Source organism: Lepus europaeus, chromosome 5 (genome assembly GCF_033115175.1).
Source record: "Lepus europaeus isolate LE1 chromosome 5, mLepTim1.pri, whole genome shotgun sequence".
In the NCBI taxonomy this organism is placed as follows: domain Eukaryota; kingdom Metazoa; phylum Chordata; class Mammalia; order Lagomorpha; family Leporidae; genus Lepus; species Lepus europaeus.
The window spans coordinates 62,204,645-62,221,597 of NC_084831.1; the positions used below are offsets into that span (position 1 = coordinate 62,204,645).

The 16,953-nt window shown below is 34.7% G+C and overlaps 1 protein-coding gene across 1 annotated transcript in view; it reads left to right on the forward strand.

Moving 5' to 3' along the window:
- LRRC7 (leucine rich repeat containing 7) overlaps positions 1 to 16,953 on the forward strand; it is a 594,815-nt gene that overhangs the window by 484,677 nt on the left and 93,185 nt on the right. Inside the window, exons 15-18 of the mRNA XM_062193395.1 lie at positions 823 to 922; positions 3,164 to 3,288; positions 5,346 to 5,594; positions 10,318 to 10,518. Of these exons, the coding sequence (XP_062049379.1) occupies positions 823 to 922; positions 3,164 to 3,288; positions 5,346 to 5,594; positions 10,318 to 10,518 (675 nt within the window). The remainder of the gene's footprint in view (positions 1 to 822; positions 923 to 3,163; positions 3,289 to 5,345; positions 5,595 to 10,317; positions 10,519 to 16,953) is intronic.

Below are 16,953 nucleotides of genomic sequence, written 5' to 3' on the forward strand. Positions count from 1 at the left end.
CTTTGTGCTTCACTCCTATTAATAAGTGTCATGAAATAAGCAGATTTCTGATACATTAAGTAATATTATCATTCCCGGTATATTTCTGGCACATACTATCAGAATTCTTTAAAAAACATTAAAAATAATATTTCTTTTTAAAAAATAGAATATTATTGCAATTTCAATGCATAACTTCCATACAAGAAAAATAAAACACTCCAGAGAAATAAAGTGAAAAACATGGTATTTTATTGGCAATGTGCTAAAAAATATTTCTGAAATCAAGTTAAGAACAGAGAATAAAATATAACCTAAGTAAATATACAGGGATATATCAGATACAAGTATTTATGTTTCTCTGTATGTGGATTCTGTCTTGGGTTACAAAGCTATCTCTTAAAAATAAATTAATGCTTATGTTTTAACATAATTAAATTCATAGATAATATTGCATTATATGAATTGGATAGCAAATTCCATTTGTCTAGGGCAATAGTCCATGAAAATGAATAGGCACATAGAATTGTACCAAAAGTTTATTTATTCATTTTCACAATTGATCTCTTCAAGGTTAAAAAATGGTATTGCTCAGTTGCATAGTTTTTGGTAAATTTTGTAACCTGGTGCTAAAAAAGAGGAAAACCTCTTTATAAATATTTTGAAACTTTAAAGCATTCCCTAGAAATAATTTTTATATTGTGCTTTCTTATTCCATTTTCCCCTCACTTTTGCTTTAATGGTTGATATTTCTCTGTGAGATTAAACTGCTAACTCATATGAAATAAATATTATTTATATTAGTAAGTTTATTAAACTAATTTATATTTTCTTTGCTTCCAGTCCAAAGCACTTATCCCTTTACAAACTGAAGCCCATCCAGAAACAAAGCAAAGGGTTTTAACTAACTACATGTTTCCCCAGCAGCCCCGTGGTGATGAAGGTAAATTATCAGTAGAAATTTCCTCTGTGTTTAAAGTGATTAGGATTTAAAAGGTATGATTTTATTCTGATCTCTGTGAAAAGTACTAGATCATGCACAAGCCTATAAAGAAAATTCCATGCCATTCGTCTATCATTTGGAATTTTACTAAGCATGAGTCTTACATTTTATGCTGTATTTTAATGAAAATTCCCCATACAAAACTCTTCCTCTTTATATCTTCTGTGAAAATAAGGTTGACTTTTAGGAGGAACTTCTTTTTGTGGATACAAGACATAGGACTAGTTAAGCAAACATGGTACCAATCAATTCAAAGGCAGTAACAGCAGTCAGATCCTGAAAAATATTCAGTGAGCTATTTTATTTCTTGTGTCCACTTTTTCCATGAACACAATTTAAACATTTAGTCCAGTGATTTGGGGTCCCAAATTATTTCATTTTATGAGTTAACCATAAAGAGTTGACATACAGATAATGACCATAATTTCTTTTTCAAGTTGAGTTTCTGTAAACCATGTCAGCCACTATGATGGAAAAAGTGTTTTTAATCTTAACCTTGTCCAATAACAAAATCTTCTGTCAGATGATCACATGATTCATCAAAACATCAACAAAGGTCTGTCTTTGCTATTTAAAACTTCACTGAGGCTCCTTAGCCCAAGTCGGCACGTTCATATTTTCTACATTCTCCAAGTAACATAAATTCTTGGAAGAGTAAACCCACTTTAATCCAGCCATGGATTAAATCCACCCAATATGCTTAATCGAGGTCAATTTGTAAAGGAGACTATTTGCTTCTGCATTTATTTTAAGAGATAATTATAATAAATGGCCTTAATCTTTGACTTCTAAATGTAAATGAATTATTTGGGAATATTTTATTCAAATTGCAAGTATCAAAAATAGGAAAAGGAAAGATTGCTCTGATGTGTATTTTCCAAACTTCAATAAAATGGATCTTTTGAGTTTATGAAAGAAAAGTCACCATGTTTACATACCATAGAAGAAAAAGTTTTAAATAAAGGTGGTTTTATTCAGGAGGTTTTACTTATGTTTTCCTTTTAATATCCATAGATTATCAAAGTATTTCATTTCAAAAGGATCTAGAAGAAAAATAAAAAGTGTCTCATAATCACTAGTTGTTTCTGAGATTCAGTCTGTGAGACTGAATCCCTACTATGTTCCAGAGCCTGAGGAGAAACTGGGATGGCAAGGTGTGACACCAAAGAATTAGTCTACTTGGTCACTGGGTGTTTTGTTTTGTTTTGTTTTGTTTCCTTTGAGGAAAGAAAAGTTGGTTATTTAAAATTTTCAAGCAAATCCCTTTTGGTTTTTTAGGCAGGATTGTTATAAATGAATTTTAGGAATTCCACATAACAATGAAATATACAATAAAGGCTATCTTTTGGAAAAGAATTTATCCTAAAACTAAGTACTTCTATTGCATTTTCATGTGATCTTCACAATAATATTTTAAAGAAGATACTACCATTAGCCACCACTATTTGGTTGCAAAGTAAATATTTATAAGACATTCCCCTGTTGACTTGAGACATACTTAAACTAATTGAGATCTTAGCATTAAGGACTAAATTTCCTACATGATTACCATAAAAACAAGCTCCCCTAGATTTCCCCACATTCACAAAATGTTGCTATTTTAGTAAATTTAAAGCAAAATCATTGCTATGTTCTATTTTTTATTAGAAATCCTATAGGATGTAGTAGTTACAAACATGGACTCTGCATTCACATAGATATGGAATAGAACCACTTCTACGTTAGCCACAGAGAAGATACATGAATGAGCAAATGTCTTAAAACTCATCTGTGGTATACTCATTGGTATAATAAGGAAGGTAATAGTACTACCATTATGCTGTTGTGAGGATTAAAAAGAGATACTGTTTTGAAGTGCTCAGTCTAGCTCTAGACTACTATTGTCGATCCATGGAAAGTCCATTCCCTACACTAGAAAACTTTCCAATCCCTATATGACGTGAATACATACTTAGGAAAGCTGAATTTGAGCTAAGATGTGAAGACAGCATGTAATAAGTAGCAAGGGAATTTTATTCCTTCTTTTTTTCTACTATTCTTTCTTCCCTCTTTCTCTTTTTTCTCCCCTTTCTTATTTTTGAGTTCATTTGTAGTATCTATCACCATTTTTTGCATATTGTTTTAAGTTCTGTTAATAACACTCTATGTGAAAAAAAAGCAATAATACTTTGGACTCTGTAGATTTCCAGTCAGACAGTGACAGCTTTAACCCTACACTATGGGAAGAGCAGAGACAACAACGTATGACAGTTGCCTTTGAATTCGAAGAAAAAAAAGAAGACGATGAAAATGCTGGGAAAGTTAAGGTGAACCTTTCAGCTTTTGTCCTTCTTTCTTCATATTCCTTTTGCTGTCCCACTGTTATCATTCAGGTAGACTTGGGAACAAATTGTGTAATGTCTGCTAGAAAGTCAGATATAGCAAGACTCGTGGCAATACCTTTCATTACCACAGCTGGTTGTTCCCGAAGTACTGGTATGGTTCAGAATGAGACAAGTGTCACCCTTCTGAGAAATTTGAGATGCTACCCATCCTCCAGAATCATGGGAGATTCAAGCTGTGAGAAAATTAAAAAATAAAAGGCCTGGTGGTTTACATCACTACATCACACATTACCTAACAATTTTATTTTTGACATCCTGTAATGGTTTTCTGAGCAAAACATCATGTGACATATATGAGGCCAAAACACACCTTTATGGAATGGCTGGCTGATTACCACATTATAGTAACATTAAAATTTCTGAAAAGTTTAATGTTCCTAGAGTATTTGAGAAGAATTTATGAATTTCCATAAGCATGACAAAATTTAAAGGAGACTCCATGCCTAATGGTGGGTGATATTGCTTAGGGAAAATAAATTCATATTTTTTACCTCAGGGCATGTTTATAAAAACATTTTGGGATTAATTTAAAGAAGAAGTTTGAATCTGAAAAAACTATATTTTTCATTATTTTAATTACTTTTTATATAATTTTTAATTTTTAATTAGTTTTTAAGATTCAGTGTGATTTATAGACACAATTCTAGTAACACAATTATATTCCCTTCCTCCCTCATTTCAAATATTATCAGAATTTATATAGATTTTATCAGTGCCAGGTTTTTATGATATCATCATAGCAACATCTTGAATCTCCCATAATATTTTATAATATTATTTGTGCATGTTTCCATCATGGATACTAACAGCTGTCACTCTTAGTAACTAATTGCCAAAGTAAATGTATGTGCATCCTATTAATAAATCTAGATTTGTGATATGTTCTTCTCTGTTTCTCCTTCCCACATTTTCTAAACTTCATTTCTTAAAACAACACATTAACGAATCTTACTAGAATCACACAGTAAGCTAATTGGGCATTTACTGACAAAACTTATCTATATCATGGAAAACCCAAAATGGATTCCCAAATCCCAAATGGTAGTTTTGTTAAAGATTTGGGTTTTAAAAAAATGTTTCTGGATTGTTAATTAGTGATATCTAACAACCAAAGAGACATTTTTTTTAACTTGTGAATTCCTAGAAAAAAAACATTACTAAACTAAAAAGAAACCTTTAGAATGTCTATTCTTCTAAGGATTTCATGTTAAATGTAGAACTGATGGATGATGCATTCTGTATTGGAACTCTTATTCTTTGTTATATTCCAGTGAATTGTCAAAAACTACATACATTTTTTTTTCTAAAAAGCTATACTCACAGGATACTAAAAGAAAGGTGTCTTTAATACATGCTAGTATATGTGTCAATGAAAGTATAAAATATGGCAAATACAATAATTTAGAAGCCCTGTTTGTGTTACATTATTAGGCTTACTTATAAACGGACGAGGTTCATTATACTTTATTTTCTCTAAATCTTATTTGCATTTGATTTATTTATAAGTTGGTGAAATGTGTGTTTCTGAAACCTTCAACACCATTGAATTGCACAAATTAGAACACAAACAAACTTCTAAATAAACCTGAGAGTATGAAGAATGGAATATACTGAAATTCTATACTGAATCATTTCTGGTTCATTATGTGGACATTAAGTTTAGCACCATTTTACCTTTAATTTATACAAAATTTAAAAGTAAATCATTGACCTTATACTATCAACTTTCAAATGGACTATAGTATAATGTTGTGCTTATTCATAGTGTGTGTAGTGTAGTATAATACTGCATTGTATGAAGAAATTGGTACTGTTTTGTTACATAAATTTAAAATTAAATCTAGGATGGTTGTTTTAAATGCATTACCCAGAGTGAGAGAGAGAAAAAAAAAATCTAGTGTAGAAAAATGATAAAGTGAAAGTAGTATTGCTACAGTGCTCCTCTTTCTCCCAGAAAATGGAGATTCCTTCTCCCACAGGATCTCTCCTGCCAAGCCCCATGGGAAAGGGGCCAGCGTGGGATTACTCTCCAACCTGCCAGACTGTCTGGCGATTGCTGCACACCATGGGCCAGGTGTGATCAGCAGATCCAAGATATGCCCGTCCCCCAGAATGACCCACAGCTGGCATGGGGTTGTATAAGTGGCCTCCAGCAGGAAAGGAGCATGTGTACTCAATTGCCAGTTGCAGCACAGTCCACCACTCTTCCCTCTCTAAGTGGCAGACAGGTAGGCCTAGGTGTTTGGGGTAGGAGAATCCCCCATGTAGAGGCAACCTTGGAACAGTGGTTTATGGGGTATGTTCTGCATGATTTGGGATGAGAAATGCTGATCTCAGAGATCTGAATTTGCCAATGTTCGATCCAATTTAATTTTTGTTCCTTATTCACATTGGCACTGGGCTGGGGAGGACTGAGTCAGGGGATTGGGTTCATCAATGTGAGGTGCTTATTGGTGGGATTTCTGGCATGGTTTTGAGTTGGGTGCTTCATTTTCATTTTTAAGGATTTTTTTTTTATTAAAGTGTGGGAATACCAATAGTCGGGCAGAATGTTGATGACACACTCTATTGATACAATCTAAATTCTGTCCTCCACACATATGCACATTTCTTAAAATGTCAATTCTAGGGAAGATTAAGTAGCTAAAACTTGATTCTTCAAATAAGATGAGATGTAAATTGAGATTCACTGAGAGTGAACTTTGAGCACAAAGATAAACATTTGTTGAGAAGCATCAATTCCTTTCATTTGAAGATACAGATGGTATGAATTCCTATAAGAGAAGATTGAGTTGGGATTTGTGGTAAATAGGATTGCTTCATCACTTAAGAGGTTAATGAGGGAAAAACAAGTTGTAATGGAAAATGAAATAACACTGTGTTTTATAAACTATCCTGTCTATATATAATGTACTAGATTCTCAATATGTGTCTTATATTCCTTCTACAATATAAGGCAAACTGAGAATGCATTTTCCTAGCTAAAACTGCTATAGGGTTTCTTTGTGTGTAAAGCTTTCCAATTAATTCCTAACATACAAAAACACTTAACAACCAATGATCAAATCATGAATTATTGTTTCTCTTACTGGAATTCACAATCAAACCAAATTAGAATTCAATCATGATATGAAATATATTATATGAATATAATATATGAAAAATGAAGTTCTGCATGAATTCAAGATATCATTTCTAAATGCCCTAGCTATTAACATTAATTCTTTCCTCATTATACTAAATTTCTGGGTCTCCAACATCTTGCAGCTACTATTTGCATTTACTGCACTTTGTTTAGATCTGAGATGCATACAATGTTGTAAAATATTTCTATTTTCCAAAATTAAAGCAATATTTCAATAAAAATCCTGGATTTTAAATGTATATGTGACATGAGCAAATACTTTATAGTGAGTGATAAATGAAACACTTTCGTAAGAATATAATTGACAGATCTTCCCACCTATGTGTATAATAAATAAATTTATATCTTTTTTAATCCCATATTATTATAAGGAATTATTTCTAGCCTATATATTTAGAAATATAAAAAATATTTTGTATTGGGTTTTACAAAACTATTAATATAACTAGTTTATAATCATAATTATGATTATGTCTATTCATTTCAGAAGTACTATATGCATAAGACAAAAAAAGGAATTTATAAAAGCCATAAATGTGTTTGTATAGAACTTGCAGTAGAATGATAAAATAACAGGTCTATTTTAAAAATATATATAAAGTAGTATTATTTAGCTTTATTTTTTATAAAACTGAAGTTATCTTGTTTTTTGACTCAGTGAAATTCACATATTTGACTTGTCGAATTTCTTCCAAAAGATTATACAAATATAACTCTGAGCCAGGTAACATGGGTATAACACAAGCCTTGGAGTCTGAAAAGCGTTGAGTTTCAATCTGTTCATTGCTATATGACCTGAGGCAAGTTACTTACACTGAGTCTCAGTTTCCTGTTTGCTAAGGGAGAATAACTGCTGTAGTGGGCTATGTGATTTAAATCACATTATAAATAGATTAGTTCTACAATTAATAGCATTGTTAACTTATAAATATTAATTTATATTTAAACCTTTGGGACTGATAAATATTCTAAGTTTATTATATAAATAATTAATAACAAATTAAATATTTCCATAAAATATTTAGTATAGTGTCTGACATGTGGTAGTTAGTAATAAATTATCATTTTTCAGGCATACAGTCTGAAAAAACAACCCACACAGTTACAGGTAGTATGGGTGGACATATGGAATCCAGATTGTCAAAGGAGCTCAGACTTTAAAAATATCATATAAATTATGATAATTGAAAAAGTATCTAATCTCTATACAGAATCCAGACATTCCTAAAGTACCTTCAATTTACCTTATTTAGCAGTAAGTTAACCCAAATACCTGGGAAAGACAGTCTCATTCTCATTTTACAGGAGTAGAAATGACAGAAATAGTGTTTGGTAGCTAACTGGGGGTAAATGTGGCTTAAATTTACATCTGACTCTAAGTCCAGTAAATTCTGTTAGGAGACTTACAAATGGGAAGCAAAATGCTGATTTTTCTAGGTGAAACAAATCCAAGTTTTATGAGACCTACAGCTTCCACAACTTGGAGAGGGATCTGTTTGAAGAAATAAAATCCAAAGTGATCATGTAAAGACTGACATGGGAACCCTCACAAGGTTCTGGAAGGAGGCTGAGAGGCCCTGTAGCTTAAGCTTCACTAGATTCACAGCACACCTGCTTCTAGATTAAACTATTTTCACAGAAATAAATTCCCAAAGATATTCTGGTGATTAACCCAAGTATCACAACGACTTGCTTAATAAGTAACCAGAAACGGTTAGTGCTGTGCCTGTTAGTAGTCATCTAATTGTGTGAGATGGGACAAAGCAGCTACAAAAAGAAGTATTTAATTCAATTCAGGAAGAACCCTGCACATTTCTTTGGCCTTCTATTCATTTAATAAATGTAATTCAGGGTTGAGGATACTGTGTTGCCTAGAATTTGAATTTCATGCCATACTTCCAATGATTTTTTTCATTCATATACCACTGGTTATTCAAAATAAAAAGATGTTCTTAATTGGCATGATAGTCATAACACTCTGCCATTTACATTTTTAAATGAAGCTTTTTGAATTTAGCCCTTTGGTGTCAAGTATTCTTAAACAACTTCAAAAATACCCTTCTTAAATTGGGTTTAATTTGTCATTTACACTTCTAATGCCAGTTTATACATCAGATGCAAGAATGTATGAGTTCCAGTGCTTTTTGTCTAGCATGTATGTCATTTTTTTATATTTATTTAAGAATGCATTATAAATGCACTGGAATCTATTTCTATGATACTTTTTCTGTAAGTCTAACTTTGGTTATATTTTTATAATTTTATTTCTATACATTACCAACTGCATCCTTATTTATTTGTGAGTGTTAAAGAGGTTAAACTACAGTAAAACAACACACCAACAAAATTATCTGGCTGTTCATCCTCTTTCCTAATAAGTATTAGAAAAATAATTGAATTTTATATTTTTAGTAAATTGAAAGAAATATTAGCAATCATCCATGAAGTCTAATCCTAGTATTTGATTAGGACAATAAGCCACAAGGAAGACAAAATGCTAAGAAGAATAATGCAGTTGGTGCATTTGCTAAAACTGCAGATGAGCAAAAGTGCTTGAGTTCCTCTTCATAATCCTCAGATCAATTCCACGATCATAGTTTCTTACCTTCCATGAAATACACGGGTGTGTATGGGTGGATATGTGCATGCCTGCCTGTTTCTCTCTTTTTCCTACTCTTTGTCTTGCTCCTTCGGCTTTTCTTCTCCTTTCTCTCCTCCCACTTCCGACCCCCCCCCCCAACACACACACATACTTTCCACAAATACATGCTCACTACAATCACATAAACCATTCCATTTTGTCAAGTTGGTTCTACTCAGATGTAAAATGGCATGATAGGAGCAAGCCAGGCCAAGCACATATACCCCTTGTTTTTCCTCCCACTCCCTTTCAGTCAACATGGACAACTTGTATTTATTCTATCTGAGATAAAAATAAGTACTCTGATAGTAGATATTCTATTTGGAATGTCTAATACTTTCTTTCTCAAAGTTCAATGCTAATAATAGTCATTAATATGTGTTCTTACCTGTCAAAGTGACATCCCAAATATGAATTCAAGAATGAAAATAAATATCTGGATAATACAATTTGAAATTCACACATTTACTTAAAATATCTTAGAATATGATCTATAATTTTTATTTCCCACTAGTATAAGATTATTCAAAATGGATATTATTTGACTAGTATAAAAAACTAAATATAAAAACCATGCTGAAAGCATTTTTTTCTTAGTCATTAATAAAAATTAGCTATTCTAATTTTTTATCTAATAAGATAATTATATGTTTGAGCTAATACAATTTATGCAGCAGATATTGTTGATTGTCCATTTCTAGTACACAACCCTACTGATAAATCTTTTGGGGTCTACTCCCATTATTTGCATTGATACTGCAAAGATATTCTTTTTTTTTTGCAAAGATATTCTTAATATAAAATTACTACTTACAAATATATTAAAATAGGGAAGTATGAAAGCCTCTGATAATAAAAATTAAGTTTTTCAGAGATTACCAATAACTTTAATATTTGACCTGCTGTTATTTCAGGGTAGGTCTCAAGATACGATATAATACAAAAGTTGTTTATAATCTAAAAGGATGGGAAGGAATGGGATAAAGTCCCACGAGGCTGTATGTGAGAAGAACACTATGTGTTCTACTCCATAGCACAGTTTCTCAGCCCACTCAACACTCACTGTATTGCATTTGGTTATACTTCTGCACATAAAATGGACTAGTTTTGTGAACCTGCTTGCTGAAGTTATTTTTATGTTAAATGTCTTTTTATAAACTTCTAGGTTGAAATAAACCTAAAACGATACCCAACTCCTTACCCAGAGGATTTAAAGAATATGGTAAAATCTGTTCAAAATCTGGTGGGTAAGCCAAGCCATGGAGTGCGTGTTGAGAATTCAAATCCAACTGCTAACACGGAGCAAACTGTGAAAGAAAAATATGAACACAAGTGGCCGGTAGCCCCAAAGGAAATTACAGTGGAGGTATTTGAAGGTTATTGGTAACTGACAGTGTGGTTTGGATTTTTCAGAATTATAAATGATCATTTTTTACTGAATAGACCTTCCTTGATATGTGCATTTTCCCTAAAATATAATGTCTATTCTTTCAAGGTATGAGGGTTGTCTTTTAAAAATCACAAATGATACCCTCATAGCTTATACTCATTAATATAGCTCCAAAAGTTCCAACATACACATAATAAATAATTTGTTACTCAACCAGACCTATGTCACCCAACTACACCTGCTGAGTGAGTGCATTATATTAGAGTTATTATTTAGGCTACTCCAAACTTTTATTGTATCAGTCATGATGAAGTACTGACCAAAGATTATTTGTTCTGAAATTCACAGTAAAATCCCTAATCAATCTTTGAGTGAGTTTTTTAAAATGTTTTTGTTTTGGAATTGCAAGTTTTATAGGAAACACTGCTATTAACAACAAAAGAGGAAGATAACTTTGAAATTTGGGCTTATGAAATTATTCATATGACAATTAAAAGTGTTTTTTTTTGAATGAGTTAGGAATGTATTTATTTGTGCAGTCTGAAAAGAATTCAACTACATTTATGCCACCTCTATTATCTCATCAACTCTTATTTATCATCCTTTTATCTTCACTGAAAGCATAATTGCTATGAGTAAGCCTAGAAGTTCTTAAAAATCTTCTCAAAAAGCTAGGTCAGTGAAACTCTTATAAATCTGCATTTCAAACCATCAATTTGTTGCATTAGACACCAACTATATATGTAGCACTGTGCTAAACACTGTGAGAGAAAAGAAATATAAATGTGTCCTTAGTTTCAAATAATTTAAAGCCTAACCAGATAAATTTAAGACATATGCAGTGATAAGAGAACATATCACATAAAATATGATCATGTGGTTGTTTGTGTAGCAGAGAATATAATACCGTTAGGTGAAGGGTTAACTGCCTGAGTGATTCTTTTCTTTAAAGATTGATTTATTATTTGAAAGGCAGAGAGAGACTTTCCATCTGCTGGTTCACTGCCCAAATGGCTATAACAGCCAGGGCTCTGCCAAAAGCCTGGAACTCCAATTGGGTTTCCCACATGGGTGTTAACAGCCCAAACACTTGGACCCATCCACTGCTGCTTTCCCAGAAGTATTAGAAGAGAGCTGTATTGCAAGCATTGCAGACAGGACTCAAACAGGTGCTCACATGGAATGGCAGCAAACCAGAAAGCAGCTTAACTCACTGCATCAGCCCCTGGGTAATTCTTTTAAAGTGATAAAGGGAGGAGGGTGCCAGGCAAAGGAAAGATTTTAAGCACAGTGTGCACATCTGTCAGCAAAGGTGCCAGTCAGCTCCAGGAAAAAGAATTACAGCAGGGTATCTAAGAAAACCTCTGAAATATTCATTTTCATTGCTTGTCCTTATAAAATCAGTGTTGTCATACTTTCTCTTTTCCAAAAGATTACACATATACAATGGCAAAAACACCAGACTTTTATCATTAAAATATTATAACATTATAAAAAGGAAAGCCAATACATATAATATACTTGAGAATACACATATATTTTATATTTAAATCTCCTGTAATCATAGAATATCATCAAAATAACAGTGTAGACATAAAAACCTATAAACTGAGTCATTTTACTGTAAAACTAAGAAAATCCTAAAATTGCTTAATTTAGGAATGGGATAGGTAAGGCAGAGAAGATGGCTTTGGTCATTAATTTAATTATTATTGTATTAATTATTACTACCCTATAGTAGAAACAATAAATTTTCAAATAGTCCTTCAAGCTTAACAAATCCAAAATCAAGGGCCAGCGCTGTAGTGCAGCGGGTTAACGCCCTGGCCTGAAGCGCTGGCATCCCATATGGGTGCTGGTTCAAAACCCGACTGCTCCACTTCTGATCCAGCTCTCTGCGATAGCCTGGGAAAGCAGTAGAAGATGGCCCAAGTCCTTGGGCCCCTGCACCCATGTGGGAGACCTGGAAGAAGCTCCTGGCTCCTGGTTTCGGATCGGCACAGCTCCAGCCGTTTCGGCCAACTGAGGAGTGAACCGGTGGATGGAAGACCTCTCTCTCTTTGTCTCTCTCTCTGCCTCTCCTCTCTCTGTGTAACTCTGACTTTCAAATAAATAAATAAATCTTTTTTAAAAAGTCCAAAATTAAATTTAATATTTCCTCTTCAAATTTATTTCTGCTCCTATAATTTTTTAATTGTATATGGAATTTTTTTAAAGATTTATTTATTTATATGAAAGTCAGAGTTACACAGAGAGAGGACAGGCAGAGAGAGAGAGAGAGAGGTCTTCCATCCACCAGATCACTCCCCAGTTGGCCGAAACGGCTGGAGCTGTGCCGATCCGAAACCAGGAGCCAGGAGCTTCTTCCAGGTCTCCCACGTGGGTGCAGGGGCCCAAGGACTTGGGCCATCTTCCACTGCTTTTCCAGGCCATAGCAGAGAGCTGGATCAAAAGTGGAGCAGCCGGGTCTCCAACCGGTGCCCATATGGGTTGCCAGCACCGCAGGTGGTGGCTTTACCTGCTACACCACAGCATGACCCCTGCTCCTATAATTTTTTTTTAAAATGATTGATTGATTGATTGATTGATATGAAAGGCAAAGCTACAGAGAGAAGGGGAGAAACAGAGAGGTCTTCCATCTGCTGATTTACTCCCCCAAATAATCTCAAAATCCAGAGCTGGGCCAACCTGAAGCCAGGTACCTGCTGCCGCCCAAGATGTATTAGTAGAGAGCTGAATCAGAGAAGTGAAGCACACACTATGAGATGCTATCTCAACCCAGGACACCACAGTTCCAGCCCCTGCTCCATATTCTTTTTTTTTTTTAGGATTTATTAATTTTATATCTGAAAGAGTCACAGAGAAAGAGGGAGATGGAGAGAGGGATCCATCCACTGGTACACTCCTGAAATGGCTACAATAGCCAGAGCTCGGCCAGATCAAAGCCACAAGCCAAGAGCTCCATCAGGGTCTTCCTCATGGGTGACAGGTGCCCTGCACTGGGGCCATCCTTCGCTGCTTTCCCAGGTGCATTAGCAGGGAACTGGATCAGAAGTGGAGCAGCCGGGACACCAACCAACACCCATTTGGGATGCCAGTTTAACATGCTACACAACAATGCAACCCCTGCTTCTATATTCTTGAATTTGATCTCAGCTGGAACCATTATCTACTAGCTCACTCATCCCCCAAATTTGGGAGGTATCCTGATTGCTTTCTCCTTTTTGTGTCCACTCCCTGTCCTTTTCAAATAATTTTCAAAACCTGTGCATTTTCACCTCGGTACATCTCCTCTCTCTCTTAGGCCTTCAAGTCTGTCCTGCAGTACTGTAGTAACTGGCAGTCTCTTGGCTGTCTTGCGTGCAGCTTCCTCGTTGCCTTGCCAAAGGTCTTTCTGAAATACGTATCTAATCATATACTTGCCCTTTTGAAAAAATGCTACAATGGCTTCCTTTCATCCACATAAATTCTGAACGTTTTAATTAGCTGGAGTAGCTATGCTGTAAAGGGATAAGATCAAAGGACTTTAGGCTTTATATTTATTTGTGTGATTTTTCCCCACCCCTTTCTTGATTTTCTTCTTGAAATTTCACTGGTAATTTCAGTACTTTAAAATTGAGATTCTAGATCTTTCCCGCACCTTAGCCACCCTAGATCAAGATGTTGCTTTCTCTATAATCCTCTCTTCTCAAGTTCCTGAAGCCAAATTAAAAGGTCCAAAGTCCAGATTTAACAAATGCAGAAACCCAAGGATTCTGCTGATCAATGTATGCTAGGCATTATCTATTTTGGACATGTGTGCCATGTCATGGTCATCATCATTTAGATCACACTGCAATATAAGAGAAAGTTTGATACATTGCATGGGATATTTATCCCTGATGTGATTACATATGGAAAGCAACCAAAAAAAAAAAAAAAAAAAAACCAGAGCCAAACTAAATCATAAAGAGAAAGCAGAAAAAAAAAATCAAGGTGAACACAGTACAGGGTCAGGCATTTGGCACAGCAATTAATATTCTACCGCAAACTAGCACTTTTTACAGTGTCTGACTGATGTCAAATATTGCTTTGATTCCCTTGAACATTTAATATGAGCCATGGTGTCTCTATGAATTAGCAACAGCACCCATGGGTGCTGCAGAGCACAATTTGGGAACCAAGGGACCAGATATGAATTGAAATCTTAGCTCTACCTTGTTACCAACTGGATGACCTTGAGAAACAAGTCACTAAAATCTTTCTGAGACCTAGTTTCTGTATCTCTTAAAATACAGATAATAATTTTCAGAATTTTGTGGAGATAAAATCAGATGTTAACAGATATTTATATACATCTCCAAGCTTTTAGCACAGAAAAGGCTATAGTAAATAATTACCTCCTTTTCTTCAAGATGATGGTGTGCCAACTCCAGCCACATCCTCCTATAAGCCTCTGCAGGTAGCTAACTGGATACTGCTGACCATGGTCAAACATGCTCTGAACCTTTCCTTTTGCTGGGGAACTCCAAATTCTCTGTAGAGGAAACACATCTATCGTCCAATAATAGAGGATAATCAATTGTCTCTAAACATTTCTTTAAGGTGCCACTAGTGATACTAGATCTGGACTAAACTTTTTTTTTTTTTTCATTTTAACTTCAACCATAGGTTCTCTTTCTCTATGGCAGTACCAGCCAAGATTTAGTTTGAACAGTGGAAGTGGAAGGGCAATGGACTAAAAAGAGAACTTTTACTTTTTCTGTCCCTTCCACTTCTGTCTGCTGCACCAGAATGAAATATGGTTCAATGTGCTATAATGGGACTCTCACCAAATTTCATTCCCTAACAATCATTTTCACCAGTAGTTCTCAAATTTTTGCCCACCTTTTCAACATGAACTTAATTCCTGCAGCCTCCATAACAGAATTTATAGAGGGACGAGTATTGTGGCACAGTGGGTTAAGCCGCCGTTTGGGACACCAGCATCCCATATCAGAGTGACACTTCAAGCAGCTACTCTGCTTTGGATCCAGCTTCCTGCTAATGTACCCGGGAAGGCGGCAGATGATAGCCAAGTACTTGGGCCCCTACCACCCATGTGGGAAACCAAGTTGAAATTCCTTGCTCCTGGCTTTAGAATGGCGGAGCTCTGGCTCTTGGGGTCATTTGGCAAGAAAGCCAGTGGATGGAAGGTCTTTGTCTCTCCCTTTCTACTGCCAATCTGCTTTTCAAATAAACACATATATCTTTACCAAAAAGGATTTATAAAGACAAAGTAAATGGTTAAATTCACTTACTGGATAGTTAACTTTGTTCTGTGAAGCCCTTTTGAGAAATGAGCTTTTCTTAGGGCAGATAATATGTTGTACACAGTATCACACAGAAGAACTTCAAGTAGAACAGATACCAGTTCAAATTCTGGCTTTGCTACTTATTAAATTTCTGATTTGGAATTATTATTTTACCTCTCATACCTCCATTTTCTTACCTGTAAAATGAAAATGAGAGGTGGACATTTGGCGCAGAAATTAAGACACGGCTTGTGTATGCCTACATCCCATATCAAAGAACCTTGGTTGGAGTGCCAGCTCCACTTCCATCCCAATTTTCTACTAATGCTCTCCCTTGGGAAGCATCAGTGATGGCTCAAGTAGTTGGATCCCTGCCAGCCAAATGGGAGACCTGGACTGAGTTTTAGGATACTGGCTTTAGCCTAGCCCAGCCCTGGATATTATGAGTATTTGTGGAACAATCTCTCTCTTCTCCCCACCCCCTTCTGTCTCTATCTCACAAATAAAAACAAACCAATAAATAAATTTTTGATGAAATAGTAAAAAAAAAACAAGTATAACTTTTACACAATTAACAGAAATAATATAGTGTTTAGCATAGTTGCACAGTAGCAGGCATATAATCAATGCTCCATTACTGATGGTCATCATCATCATCACCATCTTTATCATCAGCATCACTTTGCTCATAATGATGAGAGTCTACCTGGATCTGTGCAGATTCATTGTTCTGGCTTTAATGGTGTCCTTCTCCAGTCACTAAGGCTCCTTTGGATTCACAATAGAAATTACTGAGCAGGATTAGACTTATACTTGAAATAGACCATAGCTGTTATGCAGAGTTCCAGTCACAAGTTTGAAAGCTTGATCTGTACAAATAAGGTGACTTGAGTATGGAATGCACAGGGCATGAGGAAAACAAAAAGTGAGTCCCATAATTATATCTACATTTTGTGCTTATGCAACTATTTTTTTCTATTTCATTTTGCTTCATATTTCACTAAAAGAAGATTCCTATAATTTTATTAGGTTTCACGAGAATATTTCCTTTTTATATTATCATTTCAACTGAATAAGGCCCAGAAAGATACTTTAACTTGCCCAAGGTAACCTGAGTAATAAATGATAAAGCAAAAAT